General features: G+C 42.8%; 1 protein-coding gene across 1 annotated transcript; it reads left to right on the top strand.

Annotated features, from left to right (window-relative positions):
* The first annotated feature begins 1,336 nt into the window (after positions 1–1,336).
* Positions 1,337–24,733, top strand: RPL3L (ribosomal protein L3 like). The gene is made up of 10 exons (XM_034420677.3): positions 1,337–1,613; positions 10,597–10,789; positions 12,181–12,349; positions 14,537–14,672; positions 16,207–16,393; positions 18,210–18,370; positions 19,444–19,545; positions 20,887–20,982; positions 22,058–22,177; positions 24,346–24,733. Exons 1-10 carry the CDS (start codon positions 1,611–1,613, stop codon positions 24,400–24,402), a joined length of 1,224 nt encoding a protein of 407 aa, XP_034276568.1. The 5' UTR covers positions 1,337–1,610; the 3' UTR covers positions 24,403–24,733.
* Positions 24,734–25,016: the final 283 nt, after the last annotated feature.

The following is a 25,016-nucleotide window of genomic DNA, read 5'->3' as shown; positions in this document are numbered from 1 at the left end:
GCTGCGACCCTTTAATACAGTTCCTCATGTTGTGGTGACCCCCAACAATAAAATTATTCCTAAAACCAGGGTGGATAAAAATCAATGATTTTTTAAAAAAAATCAAAAAAATCAGTTTTTTTTTATTTAAATCTGATTTTTTTTTTATTTAAATCTGATTTTTTTTATTTTTATCGAATTTATTTTAATAAAATTTTGGGGTAAAAATCTATCGTAAGATAGTTTTCTATTAAGATACATAAATAATTTAGTTTATTCAGCCTGAAATGGAGCTCAGTTATGTAGCATGAGGCTGTATATTCTGCAACCCTGGGACTATCGGTGAGTCAACAGTGGGTCAAAGGAGTAGCAGAGATGACAGTTGCTCTTTAAAAATTATGATTTAAATCGAGCTGATTTAAATCAAGCCTTTTTACTAGTGATTTAAACCATGATTTAAATTGTGATTTAAATCAACTTGATTTAAATCAAATCCACCCTGCCTAAAACGATTGAAAATACGTGTTTTCCGATGGTCTTAGGCGACCCCTGAGAAAGGGTCATTCGACCCCCAAAGGGGTCCCGACCCACAGGTTGAGAACCACTGTCTAGAGCCTGACTCCGCTGCTGGGATTAGACGCCGTAACTGACAGCGCCTGAAATGCCAGCAGTAAAAAGGCTGGAAGGCAAAGAAATGGAGAAGAGCCGTCTCGATGGCTCCGGTGATTCCCACTCGTTCTTGGCACCTGTTTGCCTAACTCATAATTGGGTTTACATGCCATGTCAACCAGGCACGCAGAGTCTGACGACGGCTGGTCTCTTGTGTAGCACCAGAAACCAAAGATTTACGGATATGGAGTGTGTATCCTGAACGTGGTTTGGGATGAAGAATGTTGAATTTGTTGAATGTTTTTATTTATTCCGGAGCTAATAAAACCACAGAAAATGCCTCCCGACAGAGTCTTGGCAAAGATTTAAACATTTCCACTTTTAGAAAGAAAAAAACCTTGTTGATGCTACAAATCCTTTTAATCTGAAAAAATCTGAACGTAGAGAAGGGAACCCCCAGGGCTCTTGTATTAGGACAGCCTGGCAGAACCTCACTTCCTTTTAGCCAGAGGGAGCTGTTTTTTAGACTGGAAAACCTAAAAAACTTGGCATAGGGAGAAATTGCCCCATGATACACTCGGGGTCTTTCTTCAACAGGATAAAAGAGAAGCCTTGTGCAGGACACTTTTTTTAGACAAAGCCATTTGGGGGCTGCATGCACCCCCCCCCCCCAGGGAAGCCCATTTTGTCTGGGCTCAGGGCTGAATGGCAAAGGGACAGAAGAGGCTCCCCTCTCCATCGGCTTCCTACTCGGCTGTGGGGTGGGCTGCACCAAGAAGTAGAATTGCGTTTGGGGAGGCAGTGGCTGGTGGTGGGTGATATATTTGTCGAGAGTGACCTTTTATCTCCCAACATGCTCGACCCGTCAGCCCTCCCGAGGGTGAAATGGATAGTGCACCAGAATGAAGCCAGCTGCTAAATTTATGTCTTGGGGAGAGAGAAACATCTTTGGCATTAGGCAAGCCAGGCACTTGCTGGTAGCCTCTTTCTCTCTCGGCAGCCTTGGCTGAAGACGTCGGATAATGGTACTGGCAAGCGATGGGCCTGGCCTTTGTGGGGCCATGGAGAGAGGTGGTGGTGGGGGGTAGTTGGTGTCTGAAGGCAACGACTTGCAGGAGGCTTTCAAGGGAAGGCCAGTCGGGATCCCCACTTCTGCCCCTCGGCAGGCATCAACAGGGCTTATCCCTCTTGTTCTGATTTCAGTGTCCTCCCACAGCAGATTGCCTCCCCTCCCCAATTTGGTGCTTCCTATTTGGGCCCTTTTCCCCTTCAATAGGTAGCCTTGCACCAACTGCTGATGATGACAGGGCTCAAGTTTAAATTAGATACAGACTGGTCAGAATGTTAAACAGCGGATAGCAAATTATGAAGACCTGAGATGAGTTTTCCCCCTGCCTCTTGGAGCTGATCCCTCTGGGGAAGAAAGGCTCTTTGCAGGAGATTTTCTTCAAAGCCATCAAGCCACCACCTGCTGTGTACCTCTGGACATGCAGGCGAGCCCCTGCAGCTCTGTTCCTCAGAGGTTTTCATATCTGCAATTGGTATAGACCAAATCTTGACATCTACACTAAAGGGTTTCGTGTACTTGTGGGTTTTTTTGGGGGGGGCAGTTCTATTTAGTTGGGAGGTTTGGAGGGGTTTTTGTGTATTTTAGCCCATACAAAATGGTAGAGTGGAATAGGAACCCCTGGAAGTAAACGTAGCTGGTATCAAAGGCAGCCACACAAACCACACATTTACTGCCCCTAGCCTTACTTAGCAGCTGTAGACTACCGGGACAAGAAGATCCAGTAAAATACTTTACAGGAGGAAAAGACCCATTAATGAATTATTGCTATCACTGACCGATTTGGAATGATAGTTTTTTTTTTTGAAAGTTACAAAACTTTAAAAATTTCTTTTTTTTAAATGGGAATGGACTATGTTTGAAGAGAGAAAGAGGAAAGAGGCGATAAACAGGAACTTTTTAAAACAAAAGGAAAAGACAAGTGGATAACTATACAATTAAAAAAATGGAGATGCTGTGACGAAGTGAAAGTGCAAATGTGGACTGCTTGCGGCTTGGAAGAAAAATTATGTGTCTTGCTATTTAAACTGGATTATTTTGGCAACAATCAAGGAGGTTTGACTCTGGAGATATCCAATCTGTCTAGTGGATGTTTTATTGATGGAAAGAAAGCAGAAATAAAATGGAACAATTATAATTGAACTAATAAGCACAGCAACAAAAGAAAAGGGCGTGGTAATAAAAGAAAAGACAATACCATATATGGAAAAGAAGACACAAAGCCTGAGCCTGAGTGGCGTAGGAGGCTAATGCCTCCTACTAAGGCAGCATTTATCATCCAGCTGCCTGCAATTACTGTGAGTTCAATTCTCACCAGGCTCAAGGTTGACTCAGCCTTCCATCCTTTCTAAGGTAGGTAAAATGAGGACCCGGTGTGTGGGGGCAATAAGCTGACTTTGTATAAATATACAAAAAAGTATGAAGGCTATTGCTTAGCGCATTGTAAGCCGCCCTGAGTCTCCGGAGAAGGGCGGCATATAAAAAAAAATAAATAAATAAATAATAAATAAAATAAATAAAAGAACTAAACTTTATAGAACTTTTAACTTTGATAATATTGAAATTGAAAAGGAACAGTTTTGGACAGATTGGGGGGGGGGAAAGAAATGGAATATAGTGGCCTGCAAGATAAGAAAAATAATATAATTTGATTAAAATGGAAATGTAATGTTTAATGCATATCTGAAGCCTGAATACTAATATGAGGTGTTTTCTTTCTCTTTCTTTCCCCTTTGATTTCTTTCTTTTCTTTTCCTTCTTTTTTCCTCTTTACTTTTACTCTCTCCTCTCTCTCTGTTTCCTTTTTTACTTTTTACTTCCATTCCTTTTAAACTTGATTATATAAATACACATATACTAATTTGGTCATGAAATAAGATTATAAATGATTGAATGAGAATATGAGCTTTTAAATGTTTTGAATGCTTAAATGAATTTTTGAATTTTAAAATAAATATGAAGAGTGATGACTTTAAAGGAAATGTACAATCCAGGAGAAAATATGTGAGAAAATATCTGTTAAAATAATGTTGAGTTAAAAATTGTGGGTGAATGCGTTGAAAAAGCAATTTATGTAATATGCTGTGAATTTGTTAAAATAAAACAGCTAAAATAATAGAAGTAGGCATGGAGGAAAGCATGCTGGTATATCAGCTACACGTGGTGGAGATTTGGAGGAGAATATGCTGGAAATCAGCCAAATAATAGTGGGAGATTTGGAGGTGACTATGCTGGAAATCAGCCAAAATAAAACATGCTGGAAATCAGCCAAAAATTGGAGGTATGGAGGAAAATATGCTGGAAATCAGCCAAAATAAAATATGCTGGAAATCAGCCAAACAATAGGTGGAGAAATAAAGGAGAATATGGATTTTGAGATAAATCTATGTAATATGAAATATGTAAAATTAAAGGTAAATTGATAAAGTTTTTTTTTTTTTAAAGATTTGATGAAGGGGTCTAAAGACTAAGAAATATGGATAGAACTTTGATTTATAAATTGAAATAAAAAATAGAGCTGTAGTCAATTTGAAACTAAGATGTATGTCGATAAAATTGTAATGTTATGAGATGGTACCGCCCCAGGTGCCTGATGGAACCTGATAGGTTCCAGACGGAGCTTGGGCCATTCCCTGAGGCTCTGGCTCACGCCTCGACTGAAGATCTAGTAGGTGCCTGGGATAGGGCGGCCGCTGGAGCTTTGGATCGGGTCGTGCCTTTGCGGCCTCTGACCCGGGGCCGGTCTCACCAGGCTCCTTGGTTCACCGAGGAGCTGAGGGAGATGAAGCGCCGGAAAAGATGCCTGGAGAGCAGTTGGAGGGCCAGCCTTTCTGAATCCGACTGAACACTGGTAAGATCCCATATTAAGACTTATCTAGTGGCGATAAAAGCGGCAAAATGTAACTATTTTGCCACTCTTATTGCGTCATCAGATAATCGCCCAGCCGCCCTGTTTAGAGTGACCCGCTCCCTCCTCCACCAGGAGCACGGGAGGACTCCTTGGAGGGCAGGGCCGAGGACTTTGTGCAGTATCTGTATGATAAAATCGCTCAGATTCAGGAAGACTTGGACTCTCACTGGGTAGATTCAGGAGGGATGATGGAGGCAGGTCTTGAGAATGTTATCTGGGAAGAGTTTGATCCTGTGACTCCCAAAGACGTGGACAGGATTCTGGGTAGACTGAGCGCAGCCACATGTTCATTGGACCTGTGTCCTCCTGGTTGGTGCTGGCCTCTCGGGAGATGACATGAGGCTGGCTCCAGGGGATTATAAATGCTTCATTCAGTGAGGGTGACTTTCCCGCCGCCTTGAAAGAGGGGGTGGTGAGGCCTCTCCTCAAGAAGCCTTTCCTGGACCTGGCAGTGTTAGCAAATTATCGTCCAGTCTCCAACCTTCGCTTTGTGGCAAAGGTTGTTGAGAGTGGTGGCGCAACAGCTTCCCCAGTACCTGGATGAAACGGTTTATCTCAGTGTTTCCCAAACTTTTGACATATGTGTACCCCTTCTATAATTTTCGTAACGCTGAGTACCCCTCATAAAAAACATATGCTTTAACTCTAACCGTTAGATAACACTGCAATTCTCCGGCATTTAAACAGCTCTGCGGCTCAACGTCAACTGTTAATGTTCCCGCAGTTTAAAAATGGCCAAACCCGAGCTGCGCGAAGGATGCGCAGAAGTTCCTGCCATAATGAGTTGCGATACCATGTACGATGGCCCCAGTTCCCGTGTAAAAACTGCGATACGCGCCTATTTCTTTCCTTGTTCTGTGGGTGCAGCTAAGCACGGTGCAGTGGATATTCCCACGTGATCCCCACCAAACTCCGGTGCAACGCGTACCCCCACCAAACTCTTCCCGTACCCCTGGGGGTACGCGTACCACACTTTGGGAAACACTGGTTTATCTGGATCTGTTCCAGTCGGGCTTCAGGCCTGGGTGCAGCAGGAAATGGCTGGTTGATGATCTCTGGAGGGCTCGGGACAGGGATTGTTCCTCTGTCCTGGTCCTATTAGACCTCTCAGCGGCTTTTGATACCATCGACCATGGTATCATGCTGCACCGGTTGGAAGAGTTGGGGGTGGGGGGCACCGTGTTGCGGTGGTTCTCCTTTCTCTCCAACCAGTCGCAGTCTGTGTTGGCAGGGGGGCAGAGGTTGACCCCAAGGCGCCTTATATGTGGGGTGCCACAAGGGTCGGTCCTCTCGCCCCTTCTGTTCAACATTTATGTGAAGCCACTGGGTGAGGTCATCCGTAGTTTCTGGGTGAAGTACCATCAGTACGCTGATGATACCTAGCTGTACATCTCCACCCCGGACCACCCCAGTGATGCCCTTGAAGTGATGTCCCGGTGCCTGGAGGCCGTGCGGATCTGGATGGGGAGAAACAGACTCAGGCTCAACCCATCCAAATTGGGTGTTTTTAAATTCGTTTTTTGGGCCAAAATTATTTAATGTACTTTTAAATGGTTTTTAACTTTTCTATGATGTATTTTTATCTTGTGGCTGTTCACCACCCTGAGTCCTTCAGGAGTAGGGCGGTATATAAATTAAATTAAATAAAAATAAAATAAATAAATGGGTATATAAAATCTATTTGGAAATTAAATTGGTGGTGATATAATAGAACAGTTCTGGTCAAGATATTAGATAAGATAATTTTAAAAAAAATTTTTTTTGTTCTGATTTTTAATTTTAAAAGATGTAATGGAAGATTGTGAATGGAGCTTTTTAATATCTAAGTGATTGTACCTATCTATGACCGGATCGAGACTTCGCTCTTGAAAGATATATTTTATGTTTTATGTTGGAAAAAAATAAAAAAATACTTTTCAAAAAAAAACCCCACACATTTACAGGCTGCATTAGTACAGAAACTGAGTCCATCGCTTCTCCCTCCAGCATAGCAGCCACAGTAAAATCTATTATTTATCAACTGCAAACTATACTATTCGCCTCGTGAATTTTCCTCATTTCTTCTAATTGCTGTTTATGTCCCACCACAAGCCTGTGTGCATTATGAACTCTAGCTGACCAAATTATGGAGGCTGAAGCCAAATTCTTCGATTCACTGGCCATTATTTTGGGAGATCTAAACAAGGCAAACTTAAGGAAAGAGCTACCAAAATACTTTCAGCATGTCAATTGTCCCACTAGAGGCAAGAATACTTTAGACCATTGCTACACAACACTAAAAGATGCTTATCGGTCCTTACCATGAGCAGCTGTGGGACCCTCTGATCATTGCATGATTCACCTTGTACCTGCTTACAGGCAAAGACTTAAAATCACAAAACCAACAATTAAATCAGTGAAGACCTGGACGGAGGAGGCAAAGTTAAAGCTACAGGCCTGCCTTGACTGCACTGATTGGAATGTTTTTGAAAGTACCTCTGCAGACGTAGATGAACTCACAGTCTGCAGTGTGTCAGCTTCTGTGTACCCACCAGGAACATGGGAATATACAGTAACAACAAACTTTGGTTCACAGCTAAACTTATACAGCTACATCGTTCCAAAGAGGAAGCCTACAGCAAAGGTGATAAAATGCTGATCAATCAGGCCAGAAATGTATTAACAAGGGAGATCAGAGCAGCAAAAAGAAGCTACTCTGAAAAGCTAAGGAATCAGTTCTTAACAAATGAACCAGCAAACGTGGAAAACTCTTAAAAATATCACCGGCTATGGCAAACCTTCCGAGGCTGAAGGAAATCAGCAACTGGCAGATGACCTGAACGTGTTTTACTGCAGGTTTGAAAGGAAATTACAGCCATCCATCTCCACAACCCCCATCTCAGACACACCAACAACAGCCAAGCCTCCTACAACTGACCCCATCCCATTGGGTTCACAACCCCTAGTGATCACAGAAAACGAAGTGCAAGACCTATTTCACAGACAAAAGCCAGGAAAAGCTCCAGGCCCAGACAAGATAACTCCTTGCTTTTGTCTGTGCTGACCAATTGGCCCCCCATCTTCACCCGTATCTTCAACGGGTAAAAATGACACCTAGATTTGGTCCAGGGAGCAGAGTGAGAGGGACGTCATTGAGTTCGTACTTTGTAGCCTTTCGTCAATTATGTCTTTTAGATCAGCAGTTCTCAAACTGGCCTGCCGTCCTCAAAGGATTCAAAGGGAAAAGAGCATTTTGAAGGGTGCAAAGATAGCTCCCTCAAACAAGGACCCAGGATCCTCTTCCCTGCCTTGGAGCATCACCTTCTCTTTGAAACCAAATCTCCCATTTTTTAAAAGTGATTCTCTTCAAAATCAAATGGAATAGAATGAAGCGTGAGGAGCAGAGGTGTAACTACTTCTCTCTTCACTGATGACCAGAAATTGTCTCTTCAAAAGTGTCAAAAACTCTAAATAGGCACAGAATTGCACCCACAGGAAAATGAGTGAATGAGGAAAAACTGGAGTTGGAGAGAAGAGAAGAGTTTGTGGAAAACAAAGTTTTATTTGGATGCAAAGTTTTACTGTGGTGACTTCAACTGAGGAGTGTGACTGTCGGCACTCTTTGTTGGGGAAAGAAAGCGACAAATCACAGCAATTCAGCATTTATTATCTTATATAAACGGTACTGTACTCTTTAATTTTTTCAATATTAACTACATAGTTTTTTAATCATTAACTCTACATACTTTCAAAGATACAATTGAAAAATGAATTAGGCACAAATCTTTGGAAAGGTGGGTTTTTTCCTCCAACCATAAGCACTGCATATTATATTATAACCTCTGAGCTGATCTTTATATTTTATATGAACTAAATGATTCTGAATGAACTGAATATAAATGTTTATTATATTGAATGATCCTGAGAAATCTGAATGATCCTTTATTCAAGACTTTGTTTACACTGCAAGGCTTCACTTACACTAGAGAGTCTGTGGCTGTTTCAAGGTAAGGCTTATTTCCATAAACCACAAAGCAAGATTGCAAATTCATGAGGATTGTAAACTGATTTACAAGGATAATAAAACTGCAGTAAGATATGGCAGATTCTATGCATCTGCAATTATCACTTTACCACCTGTAACGACTACAACATTTTTAAAGGAAATAACCTCTTCAGTATTATTGCAAACTATTACTTTTCTATCATCTTTTACACTTGATCCAAACTGATATTTCATTTTTTACTCTCAGCTGAAATACTATTTTTTCTTTTCAGCTGATATTTTATTCTTTTCATCTTTTATTCATATGCCATTTTTTAACACATCTGTGGATTACAAACTATATCTAGAGTACAATCTTATTTGCATTTAAATTCAACTTAAACATTAGCCTCCCTCCAGAGGTTATGGGTGCTCCATTTACAGGAGGTTTGTAAGCAGAGATTGGACAACCATTTATCCAAGATGGCATAAGTCTCCTTCTTGAGCAGGGGGTTGGATTAGGTAACCTTCAAGGCCCTTTCCAACTCCGTTATTCAGCTGCAGGACTCTGCTCATCACACCTTAAGTGGGGGAGGAACACAGCATCTTGGAAATAGTGTACAAAATTATTGAAATGCTCTGGAGCCATCAGGCCATCTTTGCTTAAAGTAGTTAATAATCTCCTCCAAGTGGGAATCTCATTGGGAGAGGAAAAGGGCTCCTGATGTGAAAGCTCAGACCAAGCCAGTCACAGGCAGAATTGGGTGCACAAACTCTTAAGATCTGGGCTATCCCAGTTCTTAGAATAGTAACTAAAAAGTAATATTTGATGCCAGAGTTTAGACATTTGTAACGTAAGCTGAATTGGGGGGAGGGGGGAGGGAATTCTGTAAGTTTTGTTGAACTACTTTTTCATATTGTATCTGAATTGGGAAGAAAATGATTGTTCATTAAGAAGCATTAGGAAAATATACCAATTTAAGAGTTCCAAATGTGAGTGTAGTTATTACTTCAATGGCCTTTAATTCACTGGATTCTGAAGTGACGATATTCTCTGCAAAATGTGTCAAAAGCACATGTGAATTAGTGCCTTATTAGGAATTAGTACTCTGTTCACCCAGCACCAAAGGCCAAAATGCGATTTGCTTTTTGACAGCTTTAGGCATGTCAGGGCATCCAGGAAGCCAAGTAATGTGGGATGGCAGCCAAGGTTTATTACATGAACCCAATGGGAATATGGCTTATTCACTTATTTATTTATTTGCTTGTTTGTTTGTTTACTCACTTATTTACTTAGCATATTGTATGAACAGGGTGGAAAAACCTCTTTCTTTGTTGTGAGACTACTAAACCTAAAAATAGATGATTTCACATATGGAGCAGACTTTACTCAACCTGGAATAGAATAGAATCTTTATTGCAATCAGTAACAAATACATAATAAAACTTGATACCATAAACGGATTACATATATGAAAGAAAATATCATAAAATAAATTGGGCATATTGCTATGCATTTTACGTATATACTATATTGAAAGTAACAGAATCACATGTATCCAAAAGTAAAAAAATGTAAACAAAACTGGTTGGGACACCCAGGGAGTTTGTCTAAGCGTGGGGTTATCAACTCTAAATGAGTAGCAACAAAAACAAATGATAAAAAAATGTGACTTACAGTTTCAGCAGCCCATCTGTCATCTGGGCAAAGCCTTGCCCCTTTTATATCCCTTCTGAGCCAGACAGAATGCCTTCTTGTATTTGGAGAGTATAGTTTAGCTTAAATATTTGGTGTGTCTAAAGAGGGCAAAGGAATTGGCTGGTAATTGATCCTTAGAAAGAGTTGCCTAGTCTAGTTGAATATTATCACCCTTAATCTGTTGCCTCAAGCCTAGTATTGCACATTTTGTGCCTGAGTCTGCTGAGAATCCAAGGTTTTTTCACACATCTGCTCCAGATGTGTTGGGACTTTTTATTTCCTGTCTTCTCTGACAAGGTTTTCATGATCTTTGCAAGATCACAGTAGTAACTAGCTGCTCTTCCCCACCCCTCCCCTAACTTTTCCAGTCTCATCGGAAGTTTTCAGCTCCCAGGCATGGCCACCTGGGCTTCCTTCCTCATAAGAGGAGCCGCCGACATCGAGGAAAAGTGAAGAGTTGGCCCAAGGATGATCTCAGCAAACCAGTCCACCTGACAGCCTTCCTGGGCTATAAAGCTGGCATGACTCACATCCTGCGGGAACTTCATAGATCAGGACTAAGTATGTGCCACGTTTGCTTAATTCTATTCCTGACTTTCATGGACCTCAGCAACTGGAAGGGGCTACAGTGGCCACCAAGTCCAGGCAAATTAAAGCATGCCTGACAAGTGGCCCACAATCAGGCTTCTATTTGAACTCACCCATAAAAGGGCAGACCACTGTTACCTTAGGTACTGGTTTCTTTGGCAAACTACTCTTTCTTGTAAGAGTTTGTTTTCAAATTTAATACCAAGTTTTTCCTCCTCCTCAAGGTAAGTTCACTCCTGGTTACATCCATGTACTTAGGGAAGTCGTTTGCTTCTTGTTCTCTTTAGTCTTTTTGTCTAGTTACCACACAGGTTTCCTGATGCTCTCCTAGTCAAATACAGGACTCACAGCTCTGTCTTTGCCTAGGTTATTCCATGTCCCACATGCTGGCAGGATCTTGGCCTATTTGAAATCTCCAGGCGCTTGAAAAGTGTTATCATGTTCCATCCTTACTTTCAGCCTTCTTGTGAGGTCCCAAGAACCAGAAACAACATCTGGAATTACTTCTGACCAGTTTCTTGTATTGTTCTTCACTTACAGAGAGAATCTTGTCAGAATAAAGCAACTATTTGCTTTATTGGATATACTTTATGGATATAAAGTATATCCAATAAATACTTTACACTATGGATATACTTTAGAAATAATTGGGGGGAGCCGTTTTTTAACCCTCTCTCCTGATCAAACTTTCCATGCTCCACTGCCCCTCCCTCCTGGGAATCCAGACTACATTCCACCACAGGTCTCTTCTCAAGGCCAAACATACCCAGTTCCTTTGATCTAATCTTCCTCATTCCTTCCTTTTATCTCTTCCACTTTCAATCCTTCCTAGAATATTGTGCTCAGACCAGGGCAGAGTATTCAAGGTAGTACTCTGCCCTGGTCTGACCAAGGCAGAAGAGAATGGAAGTATCTGATACTTGTGGGAAATGGAAACACTCAAGGTATACATTTCTATGTGACTTATTGTGGGGATTTTTTTTTTTGTAGAAAAACTCTACCCAAACCAGCCTCTCCCAAAGTGTTGGGACTGCCACCCATGTGCAGAGGGTACATGCTGGTGTGGAAGGAGGCCCTCACCAATGGATATCAAATCGGAAATACATTGAACTGCATAAATATTGTATTTATCTGTGGTTGCTTTTTGTTAATTCAACAAACCTCAACTGGCTGGGTTTTTGCAACAATTTAGCCATAACCCATGGTTTATATTTTACAATGGTAGGCTTCATATGTCCCCTCCCAAAGAACTATAAATCATGGTTTGTGAAAGAAATCACCTTATGGCTTAGTTGGATATGGGAACCCCACCATGAAGCCTTCCTGGATCACATCCTCAGTCTTTTTCCTCCTTTAATTTCCAGAAATCTCTAAACGAGAGGAAGTGGAAGCTGTCACTATTATCGAAACTCCGCCATTGGTGGTCGTTGGGCTAGTGGGCTATATCGAGACGCCAAGGGGGCTGAGAAATTTCAAAACCATCTTTGCAGAACATATAAGTGATGAATGCCGAAGACGTTTCTACAAGAACTGGTGAGGAGGGGGTCAGTGTGAGTGAGCAAGGGTAAAGCTCTACTTAAACAGGAAAACTTTGACTCATAGCTGTGCTTTGGAAATGCTTTGTAGGCTAAAAGTGTAATTATGAATACACACCCAATGTTTTGGAACAGTAAAATCAGTGGTTCTGCTGGACTGTAGGTATTTGAAGGATTGAAGGACTAGGAGAGACATGATAGCAGTGTTCCAATATCTCAGGGGTTGCCACAAAGAAGAGGGAGTCAAGCTATTCTCCAGAGCACCTGAGGGCAGGACAAGAAGCAATGGGTGGAAACTCATCAAGGAGAGAAGCAACTTAGAACTAAGGAGAAATTTCCTGACAGTGAGACCAATTAATAAGTGGAACAACTTGCCTGCAGAAGTTGTGAATGCTCCAACAGTGGAAATTTTAAAAAAGATATTGGATAACTATTTGTCAGAAGTGGTGTATGGTTTCCTGCCTAAGCAGGGGGTTGGACTAAAAGACCTCCAAGGTCCCTTCCAACTCTGTTATTCTATTTTCCTGGCTACCAATTGCAATTTTTACTGTGATGGAACTTTCTTAAGTATATTCAGCACAATTAAAATATAGCTGAATTCTCATACAATGTAAGACTTCGCTGCTTTGGGAACAGAGCAGGGGTGAAATCTAATTTTTTTTGCTACCGGTTCTGTGGGCGTGGCTTAATTAGTGGGCGGGGTTTGGTGGTAAGGTGACTGGGTGGGCGTGGCCAAGTCAATGTCACTTCTTTGCCCTTTTCTAACCTACAAAACACAACACAACACAACACAACACAACTGGCTCACCCACAATGTAAAAGCAGCTGTGCTAGTCTCAAAATGGCCCTTGCAACAAGCAGGAACCTCACATAGCCCCAAAAAGCCCCAAAAAACAACTTTCACACTTTACACACACACAACACAACACAACACAACACAACACAACACAACACAACACAACAGGCTCACTCACAATGTAAAAGCAACTGTGCTAGACCCAAAATGGCCCCTGCAACAAGCAGGAACCTCACACAGCCACAAAAAGCCCAAAAAACAAACTTTCACACTTTACACACACAAAATTCCACATACAGCTTTGTGAGATTTTGTGTGTTTGTGTAGTTAGAGAGAAACACACTAAATCTCAGAAAGCTGCACAAATATTATTTTATTTTATTTTTATTTTTATATAAAAGCAGCTAAATTTAAAACTTCCTAAACTTTAAATGGCTAGGTCTAAAAAAAGTACAACTAAAAAAAAACCCCAATTAACTATTTTTTTTAAAGCTCCTAAAGGGGAAAAAAACTTACCCAATAGAACAGGGGTCTCCAACTTTGGCAACTTTAAGACTTGTGGACTTCAACTCCCAGAATTCCTCAGCCAGCTTTGCTGGTAGTTGAAGTCCACAAGTCTAGGCAGGAAGGCAGGCAGGCAGAAAGAGCTGCTCACCGATGAGCTTGATTGCAGGCAGGGAGATTCAGTTGCTTGCTGATGCATGGATTGCAATCGTCATGCGATCAGCAGCTAAGGTAGGTAGGCAAAGCTGGAGGCTGGGGTGGGGGGAGAAAAAAAGAAACTTTTCTTTTCTTTTACATGGCTCTGGCGATCCAAGCTGAGTTGCCTGATTAGCAGGCAACTCAGCTGGGATGTCAGAGCTTGGCTGGTCAGAGCCATTTAAAAGGAAAAAAAAGGCTCTGATGATCGCGGGGCTCAGCTGGGCATAGGGGGCGGGGGCAGGGATTTTTGCTACCGGTTCTCCCAACTGCCCGCCGCCATCGCTACCTACTCGCCCGAGCCGGTCCGAACCGGGAGCATTTCACCCCTGGAACAGAGCCCTGAATTGTGAACCTCCATGTTAAATCAGAATATCAGTTTAATATTTTCATAAACCAGTCTCAGAATTATGGGTGTTACCTGATTGTAACATCTGGTGGCTTTGATAGGACTTGTCCTTCTGGGAGGTGAGTATCCAACCGTTACCTGAAGAATCTGAAGTTGAGCCCCACTGTCTGTGGATTGGTAAACCCCCACTGGAGCAAGGGGCTTCTTGCTATCCTGCTCTCAAGCCATGGAGGCTGGCGGTGGATATCAGGACAGGCTCTGCACTGTTTCCTTGCCAAAGCCTGGTTGGAAATAATTCCTGTTGTCCTTGGATCTGATTTTTCCCTGCCTTTTCTTTTCAGGCACAAGAGCAAAAAGAAGGCATTCACTAAGTACTGCAAGAAATGGCAAGATGAGACTGGGAAGAAGCAGCTGGAGAAGGACTTTGTGTCCATGAAGAAATACTGTAAGATCATCCGTGTCATTGTGCACACCCAGGTGAACATTTTCCACATGTCTCTGGAACACTCAGATGAATACATCTGGGAGGGTTGTCTGGCCCACTTGCTAGTCAAACTCACTCATGATTTGTTACTGGTTCTTTCTGCTTGATTGGACAAAGTCTTCATTGCCAGATGTTGTCTGCTGTGCTGTGTTGGTTTCATTTTCAGAATCTGAATGCTTTTCCCTGAAGGACAGCTGGGGTTCCAGCTCTGAGCATGCACAGAATTTCTATCTCTCACCTCTGGTTTTGATTAAGAAACACAAACACAACATGTTTAAATGAAGCCAGAACAGAGAATTCAGTAATTTTTGGTTCAGCACTGCAAAGTCTAGGTCCTGGTTGAAGTGCTCCAGACTTCCCACAAACACAGCCCCGCTCTTCAAGTCAGTTAAAGCAGCCTCTGAGTTGGGGGTTGGGGTCTGGGGTGGCTTCTGCCTTGGTTTGAAAAATCTGCTGCTGCTTTCAGGAGTTACTCAAATAATGGCAGCCTCACTAGTCCAGTCTTTGGGTCACACAATGGCCCACTGGAGGCATTGAGGAAACCCCCAAGCCAACAATGGAGGGTGGGAGCCCTCTTTCCTGTCCTTATACAGCAGCATTCTTGATGGCCTGATGCCAAGGGGAGGGGAGACAAGAGCCATCAGTTTTAGTGGCCATTGGGCGCCTAGTCCTCCAGGTATTCACCCAGATCTCTTTTCAAACTAACTGATCGCAACTGATGGCAAGAAATTACACCATTCTAATTTAAGCAATTTCTTCACTACAGCGTCTTCATAGCAGCCTCACATAGTACACAGAACACAGAATAATGGGGTTGGAAGGGACCTTGGAGGTCTTCCAGTCCAACCTGCTGTTCAGGCAGGAGATCCAATACCATTCCAGACAAATGATTGTCCAATTTTTGGCTTCATAGACCTCTTTTGTTCCAGGTTAGAGAGCCCTCATCTCTGCCATACTTCTTCAAAGGAGAGGGAGGCAAAGGAATCTGACCCTCAGAGCCACCACTGGTGATCCAGGAAAGGCCCAGGCTGGGAGACCCCAGAGAGCAGCACAGTTGAGAATCCCTCTCTCTCCACCATGTAGCCCAAGTCAGAATGGTGGCCCAATTACTCCCTGCAGCTAATGAAGGAACATTTGACAGTGAATTCTGTATTGGAACTTTCCATTACAACCCAATTTCTATAGCCTCAACTCTCCTGCTCAGAAGACTGAGTAGGTCCCCTTTTTCACTGAACATTGGTACTCTCACAATGTAGTTGGCCAGGTGAGAGAGAGCACATGAATCCAAAAGGAAGTGCTCTCCCTGATCCCAAACACACCTATTCCCACATACTAAGCTTCTCAAGTGTGTCATGGAGACGATAGCCGCAAAGTCCCAACCCTTGCAGTAGCCAAATTCTGCAAGCAGGTGGAAGGTTCGGAGAGGCTAGAACTCCTGCACCTTTCCTTTGTGGCCAGTTAAGTGTTGAACATGAACATTTGCCACCTCTGCTGCATGGTGCAATTTTTGAGGTTTTTTGGTTGCAGATGAAGCTCCTGCCAATGCGGCAGAAGAAAGCACATATTATGGAGATCCAGCTCAATGGAGGCTCTGTGGCGGAGAAAGTTGACTGGGCTCGGGAGAAGCTGGAAAAGCAGGTGTCTGTGCACAGTGTCTTCAGCCAGAATGAGATGATCGATGTCATTGGAGTCACCAAAGGGCATGGGATGAAAGGTAGGAGGGAGCAGACCTGAAATCCGGAAACTTCTTGGATCAAAGGCTGATAGGAAGTAGTATGACTACAGATTGTATTCCAGATGAATGACTCTGGAAGCCATTCAAGATATGGGGAAAAGTAGCTTTTTCTTTATTTCTGACCAGAAATATCCACACCTTCCCTGGAGCCTGATAGGTTCCACCCTCAACCTCACTTCAAATTCTTTTAAGATTTTTAAAACGACTGGATGGAGAATTCTGGGAGTTGAAATCACACATCTTCAGTCTACCAAAGTTGAGAAGCATTGGTTTAAAGTTTGGCTTGAAGCATCCCATGTTTTCTGCTGGAATAATATTTTAGAAGAGGGTCAGGAGACTACTATGCCTCAAAGGAGGCAATGGCCCCTTTAATGAGTGGTTACACCCCATGTTGTGTTGGGGGAGGTGATCAGCTTGCCATTAAAAGCCAGTTGGTAGAGAGCATTTTGGGGAAAGGGAGGAACAAACCAGTTTGTGGCAGCTGGCAGGACTGATTGTTGGCATAGACAGAAGGGTGTGGTGTAACCGCAACAGGAAATGAAAACCAGGACAGCCATTTTTTGAGAGTGCCTACAATACACTTCCATAATTCCAGTTATGATTTGTTCTTTTTCAGCCCCTTTTCTTCTCTAATAAAGGGATGCTGATCCTCAATCGAGGAAAGCCAAGTCAGGAAAGAGGAATGGCTGACATGACAGAGATGCTGTTTATTATTGTAGGGTAGAATTCAGTGATGGAATCTTGGAAGCCTACTGCACCTTATACCAAACAAAAGAAAGGATTTTGAATTTCTCCTGAGTTTCACTTTCTCAGTTGTCTTTTCTAAAACTCTTCTTTTAATGCTTCATTCATTTCCTCTCCATCCAAAGGCTAGATTGTTTTGTCCTTCTAGATATTGCAGGTAGTCATTGGCTTACAAACATTCATTTAGTGACGTAAAGATACAATGGCATTGCAGAAAGTGGCTTAACACCTAGTTGCAGCATCCCCACTGTCATACAATCAAAATCCAGATACTTGGCAATTGGCATTAGGATGGCTATGTCAACTGTCCAACTAGCGCACCCAAAACAAGTAAGCACTCTCAGGAGCTTTGAATTCCCAAAAGTGAAATTTTATTGGATATACCATTTGGTACTGGAGAATCAGAACCGGCTCTGGTTTTCCCATGCAAATGTTTGCCTAATGTGATCACATTGTCCAATTATGAGATGTCTTTTTGTTATGGGAACAGTCTACCTCCTTCTCAAGCACCTGCAGTTGTGACCTTGATGGCTTCCAGGCTCTCATGGTCCATACACAAATTCTCAGTACTCCATCCCACCCTTCCCTCCCCCCAGTTCACTGGCAAATTGAATAGCGGTAAGGTTTGAAAGAAGCAAAGTGGTTCAATCTTGACAGGCTGCCTGTCCTGGGGTCATGTGATCGTCAGTTGTGACTTTCCCAAATCGCTTTCAACAAGCAGAGTCTATGGAGGAAGCTCATAGGGGGAAGCCATTCACTTACCAACCATATCGTTTACTTAACAACTATGGTGATTTGCTTAATGGCCGGCAGCAAAAAGGGTCATAAAATTGTGGAAACTCACTTAACAACCACATAGTGATGGAAATTCCCATCCCAATTATAATATGGTATGGTAGCTATAACTAAAACTCCAGCAGCCCCAACCGTGTGGCTAATGGTGAAGGAGGGCAGTTCAGCCGCATCTGGAAGGCCACCAGTTTCCCATCCCCACCTCAGACACTTAGAGGTTCATCATCCTGTCTCTAACCTCAAGGCTGCCTTTCTACAGGGGTGACGAGTCGCTGGCATACCAAGAAACTCCCAAGGAAGACTCACAAAGGCCTGCGGAAGGTTGCCTGCATTGGAGCCTGGCACCCTGCCCGGGTGGGCTACTCGATTGCCCGGGCTGGCCAGAAGGGCTACCATCACCGCACAGAACTCAACAAGAAGGTATGATTCCCCTCCAGCCAATTCATTTGAAGCCCAAACACACAAACAGCCTCCAATTGCACCCACCTCTGGCGGAATCAGAGTGTCTTGGGAACAGAAGCTGCAACCCACTGATCCATCTTTCCTCCTCACCCACCAGCTGTTTGATATATAAGGCTGGTAGGTGTGACGTTATCGGGCTTAGCAAGTGCATGGCAAGGCTCATCTGGGAGCAGAGAATTCAGGATTAGACCCATTTTATAAATATGGCAGGACTGCAACTTCCCGTTCCTTGCTGAAATTGCTGTTAAAATTCTGAGAAAGCCTATGCAAAGCACACATCTAATTCTGCATCTTCTGCAAGATGGGAGTGGGGGGGGTGTTTTTACCAAGAAACTGGTAGCAAGAAACAAACAAGGTCCAAGATTTTAGGAGAGCTTCTTTATGTCATTTTTGCTTGGCCTTCTGTAGGTGAACACTTAATACTACAAAACTGATATATAACAATTGAAGTCTTTCACAACTGAAGCCTCCCCTTTTAATATAATCAATTACATAATTTATTATATAAAACCTAAGTTATATTTGCAATCCAAAGCTATCTGTCCCATATAATCTACCTTTTTTTTCCTTCTTGCTTTCCTCTCTATAGATGATTCTTACAACATTAGTGGTAGCCTTTAGTGCCATATTTTGAAAGTGCGCTTGCAAAGGCTATCGGTGGATTTAAAAGACCAGGAAAACTTTTCTGAAAAGGGCAAATTGATTTTGTGTTCTGTTGCCTAGAAAGCTGCAGGATATGTCCCTGAAGTCTCCAGGCGTCAACTCAGAGGAGCCCTTTGCTTCTAGAATTCATAAGACGCAGCTTTCAACAGCTCAGAGGAAATCTGATTTTTTCGGGGCAGGAGGGACCGGAACAATGCAGCATCTGGTGCCTCCTTTGTGCTGATGTGGCCTGTAAGAGCAGGGTTGAGGGCCAGGAATCAAGTGTGCAAAAGGAGACAGGGCTTAGGCATCACTGGGCAAGGTAGACGTGGCCATTCTCTTTCATTCTCCTGTTTGTTGGATAACTTGGAAAATCTTTTTTCTTTTAGGTTTATCGCATTGGCCGTGGGATCCACATGGAAGATGGCAAAGTCATAAAAAACAATGCATCCACCAATTATGACCCAACAGAGAAAACCATCACTCCACTGGTAAGGAGGCCAGAAGGAAAGTTAGTTCTTCTGGCTGGAGAATGATCCTTTGGATGTCTCATCACGAATCCTTCTCTTCATGCACCATCTTTTTAAGAAGATGAAAACCTATGTTTTAAAGCAATATCTTGTCTTCAAAATCCATTTTCCCCCAAATGCATTCTAAATTTCTAATGCTGTTCTGGGAACAGTGGGAGAATTTTTGGAAGCACTGGGGGACTTTCTTTGACCAAGTCCTGACCATTATTTCAGCTCAGGAGATGCACAGGTGAGATCCCTGAGTAGATGCAGGGCTTCCCTATCTTGGATCACTTGATGGAAAAGTCTCTTCTGTGCTGGAGACAAGGCTAGAAAATGGTGGCTCCTGGGGAAAGCTATCTGGGTTTGATGGGTTAAATAGATCAGAGGACTCAGCCCAGCTGTAGGCAGTTTGGTACAAAGGAAATTCAGGATTGTCTACCAGGAAGGGATCAAAACAGTCAAAATGGGGGTCATGACTACACAGTTGAAGACCAACCCCCTTTTTTTACTTATGCCACGCATGCAGTTTCAAATTTATTTTAAGTTTAAAAATCCACATGGAATGCTATAATTGTAGGAGCCCTGCTGGCTCAGAGGTTAGAATGCAGCATTGCAGGCTGACTGTGCCCACAGCCAGGAGTTTGATCCTGACTGGCTCAAGCCTTTCATCCTTCCAAGCAGTGGTGGGTTGCCCCCAGTTCGGACCGGTTCTATAGAACCGGTAGTAAAACCGGCAGGAGGCTCTGCCCACCGACCCCCATGTCATCAGAAAGCTTCTGCGCAGAAGCGTGTGCGTGCGTTGCCTCATTGCGAACCGGTACTAAAGGACAGGAACCCATCCCTGCTTCCACGGTTGGTAAAATGAGGACCCAGATTGTTTGGGCAACAGGCTGACTCTGTAAAGCTCTGTGGAGTAGTATATAAGTCTAAGGGCTATTGCTATTGCTAGGAAGCAGCCTGTTGCTTTTGGAATTTTCTGCACATTAAGTACCATAATGCTTTAGGATTCCATTTGTGCCCATTGATGTGTTTATAAAATGACTGCAACTAGAAAATGGGAATAAGTTGACAGGGGGCATTATAAGCGTCACTGAAAGTATTCCAGTCACGGCATTGGCATGTTTACAATTGGCCATCCTTGCAAAGGCAGCCATTTTGTGCATGGTGAAATTTTTTTGTGGCAGCCATTTCTTTTGAATGCCGTGACATGCTTCCCAAGTGTCAGACGTATCTTCTGGGGAGGACCACTATCTATCTGGGGTCATCAATGAATAAATACCACCCTCATGCAGATGTCGATTCTACCTTTCTGTCTTCCAGGGTGGATTCCCTCAGTACGGAGAAGTCAACAATGACTTTGTCATTGTGAAGGGCTGTGTGTTGGGTACCAGGAAGCGGGTGCTGACCCTGAGGAAGGTGAGGGCTTGACTGAGTGTTGTGAAGGGCAGTCCAGGGATGAAGGACAAGTGTGGCTCTTTGGCGGGAAGGTTGATCTGTGGGAGTTGACCGATCCAAAGTGGTTTCTGCTGCTCTCCAGAGGGTGAGGCTGGGAGGATTCAGCCTGAGCAAATCAGCATTTCAGCTGCTTTGGGAGCAGGGCAGCAAACCTGGAAGCCATCAACAAGAGGCTCAGCAGCGCCATTGCTTGCACACTAGAGTCTTCTGCAGGGATCACCACAAAATGGGATGGGAAATTTACTATTTATTAATTATTTGAATTAAAATGGGATTTTATTGTACTTGTTTCTTAACTTGTGTTCACCACCCTGAGTCCTTCGGGAGAATGGCGGCATATAAATACATGTAATAAATAATAAATAAATAAATTCAGTGAAAGCCCTACAGAAATGGCCTGAATTTCTCAGAGGAAACACAGGAGGTAGTAAATGTTAGGAACAAAAAGAAATATATTTAGTCATCATTATCTAAATCAAGTATCTAGGCCCTCTAGACTGTACCTAGTTTTGGGCTCAATTTCGCCTACGAAAGGCTTTTGCAATCTTTATTTATTCATTAAATTTGTTTGCCACTCCTCTTGCCGCGATGTGCAATGATTGTGCATTAATTAAAATACATTCTGAGCACTAAATTTAAGTGAGGGGCATGGGAAATTGCCCCATAGATTTGTAGCTGCCCTCTGCTATGAACTCCAGCTCCCAGATCATGTGCACTTATGACACTTATATCCTGACTTTTCTCAAGGAGATCAAGGCAGCAGAAATGAGGGTCCCCCTTCACTTCACTGCTGCCACATACCCCTGAGCTGAGAAAATGTGCCTGGCCCAGAGACTCCTGCTGAGCTTCCAGGGCTGAGGAGGGAGCTGCCTCCCCGGCCCAAGCCCAAGATTTTGATCTCTGCCCTGTGCTGGTTTCCTGGAAAGAATCCAGCCAGTGTTTGGACCTGTTGCCTGGAGAAGTCTCCACCATTCTGGGGCTCTGAACTGCCTCTCCTCTGGGCTTCTGCTGTAACCCTTTCCTCCTGCTTCCCCAGTCCCTTCTGGTCCACACAAGCCGAAAAGCTCTGGAGGCCGTGGAGCTGAAATTCATCGACACCACCTCCAAGTTTGGCCATGGCTGCTTCCAGACAGCCCAAGAGAAGCGAGCCTTCATGGTGAGTTTGTGCTGGGAAATACCCCTCCCAAGCTGGAGAAACGAACTGGTGGGAGTTCTCTATATGAAACCATGATTTGTTTCGGTCATCCAAGATTGGAGGAGTTCTGTGGGAAGTATTCTGTTGGTCCATTCACAAATTAACTTCAGGATTCAATCGAAACTGGTTATTTCCTTTAGCAGCTGGAAACCCGCCTTTTAGTTAAGAAAGGAAGCAGTGAGATTCAGAGTGAGATTATTCTGGAACAATTTTTCTGTTTATTTTCATTATATATGGTAGTAAAGCTTGAATTATCCCTCTATTTCAAGTTTTTATTCTAAGGACACCTGGGAAACCTATTTCCATTCACAAATTGTTCTAGTGCAGCTTAATCTCCTTTCTGTTCCCAATGAGGTTTAGTTCTAACAATTATGTTTTTAATCAAGATTCTAAAGATTTATGAAATGTTCTCATCAGCTTCTTTTCTTTGTTGCTAAACAATAATATGGAAGCTCTTTCTTTGGCCTCATCTCCACCCTCCTTGTCTGAGACACCCTCCTTTCGCTGTCAAAAGAGAGCCTCCATCTTGACCCCAGCAGAATTGGATCAAAGTGACCCAGAAAGAAAGGTTTTCGGCCAGGAAGTCTAACATAGCGCCATGCAAGCCCCAGTTTCCAGGGAGGAGAAATCTGAGGGTAATAGGCACAGCTGCAATTGGCCTCTGCCAGACAGACCCCTCCTAGCTGCTGTGGGGATCAGCCTTGGGAGAAAATCTCTGGCCAAGCCAAGTTTGCATTTTTCTTTGTGGACTTGGACAGCCTAATCCATCGCCGAGAGGACCTCCGTTGCTTAGTTTTTCCCCTTCCAGCAGGTGTGCCAGGGAGGGGAGAGCCTAGGGATTTCCTTTTTGCCATATGGAAGACAGAAGAGAATTGCATGTAAAAATACATTAAATTTTGCAAACTAGGATTCTTCCTTCTCGGCAATTGGACATGGCAGGTTTGGGGGAACATGAAGAGGCAACCTCGTCCCCCTCTGGCTTCAGACATGGTCTTTGTTTCCTTTCTTCCCCTCTGAGGAAGGCTCCTCTCTTCAACCATCTTGGACATTTTGATCACAATCCAATATAGGCTACAATGCAGAATTTTTCTTAAAAGGGGGCACAAAGGCCACGGGTAGGGCTTCTGGATAATTCTCATTTACAGATCCTGCAGTTTAGCCCTAAGTGATGATAAAACAGGCCTTATAAACTGCTATGATATGAAACGAATGAACAAGAATAAATGTTTTCCCTTTCACGTGTGGCTAATGTTTGGGGTCCCCAAGAAAAACTGAGCAGGGGAAGATTCAGGCTACTGCAGAAGTTCTTTAAAGATCACAAAACCAACTGAAATGTAATCACCTTTTTTAAAATGGAGAAAAATCTGCCCAACTACTGTTTCTCCCTGGAAATGTGGAATGAAGTCATAGAAAAATGAATCAGGTATTACTGTATTGTTGAACCTTTCTTCTCCTATCTATCTTCTTCTTCTTGTGCCATATCCATCATCGGACACTGGCAATCCTATCATACCTATCTGGAAAACTAAAATGCCTCCATTGCTCAGTCAGAGCCATCACATTAACTGATATTCAGAATAACAGTTGGAAGGGACCGTGGAGGTCTTCTAGTCCAACCCCCTGCTCAAATAGGAAACTATACCATATCAGACAAATGGTTGTCCAATCTTTTCTTTAAAACCTTCAGGGTTGGAGCCCCCACAACTTCTGGAGGCAAGTTGTTCCACTGATTCATTGTTCTAAGTGTCAGGAAATTTCTCCAGTTAGAACTTCTCCTGACAGTTAGACTTCCAAAGGCAGTTTTGCAGTGTTTAGGTGGGGCCTCGCTGCAACCTGACTCTGAAGATGGCCAAGAAATAGAACTGCAACATCTGGACTGCAAAAAGTCAGACCATCCCCAGATGGCAGCAGAGATCTGGATAATATGAAATATTTGCTGCCATTTAGGGGTGAAGTTGCAGCTCAAATAGCCCACCCGAGGACACGTCTAGAACATATGAAGGAATATACAGAGGTAAGGCAGGCCTTTCCACAGAAATCCATCAGGAGCCCTTGACATACAATTTTGCCCATTTAATTGTAGCAGTCTGAGATGTTGACAACCACTTTTTTTCTGCTTTTGATTTCAGGGCCCTCAGAAGAAACACCTGCTGAAAGGGAAGCCAGAAACTCCAGAGGAATTATAAAGGTGTTTCTCTGAAGGAGATACTTCTAAATTGTTTGCGTCTGGAGCTATATCAAATATGAGTGCAAACATGGTCTCTGTTTTTGAAATGGAATAGTTTTTGTCAGTCTTAAGAAAAAAGATCACTGCGTTGAAAGAGAAAACCCAATATTTATAATAAGGGTTATACAGGGAGGATTAAAAAAACCAAAATGGCACTTGTGATAGCATGATTGAAGTGGTTGTCATCTTGACTTTTTTTACCATTTCACCCATGACAATTCTGAACAACCCAGATATTTGCTTATATTTTTGCACTTTTGGCTGGTGCTAATAAAGGTATTGTCATATTATGTAAGATTGATTTTTTTCTGTCGCTTTCTGAAATCTCTCAGGACTTTATTGCAAAACTGATCACTTATGTGAGCATACAGTATATCTGGCCAAATGAGCAGATGTTTGGTCAAAACGTTAAAGAGAAAATTCTAGTAATTAGGTCAATCATTTTCCATGAAAGTAATTTTGTCCCATTTGAAATTCTTGATTGAATTGGTTCCTTAGTTCTTCATCTATTAAAACCTTTTTTAAAAAATAAACAACAAGCAGTTTGATAGCGAATATTATTTTTTCAGGTTA

This window comes from Pantherophis guttatus, chromosome 14, assembly GCF_059756535.1.
Source record: "Pantherophis guttatus breed Tessera chromosome 14, ASM5975653v1, whole genome shotgun sequence".
Taxonomy (NCBI): domain Eukaryota; kingdom Metazoa; phylum Chordata; class Lepidosauria; order Squamata; family Colubridae; genus Pantherophis; species Pantherophis guttatus.
Note: the sequence above shows the minus strand (reverse complement) of the source record. Positions and strands in the feature narration are given on the sequence as shown.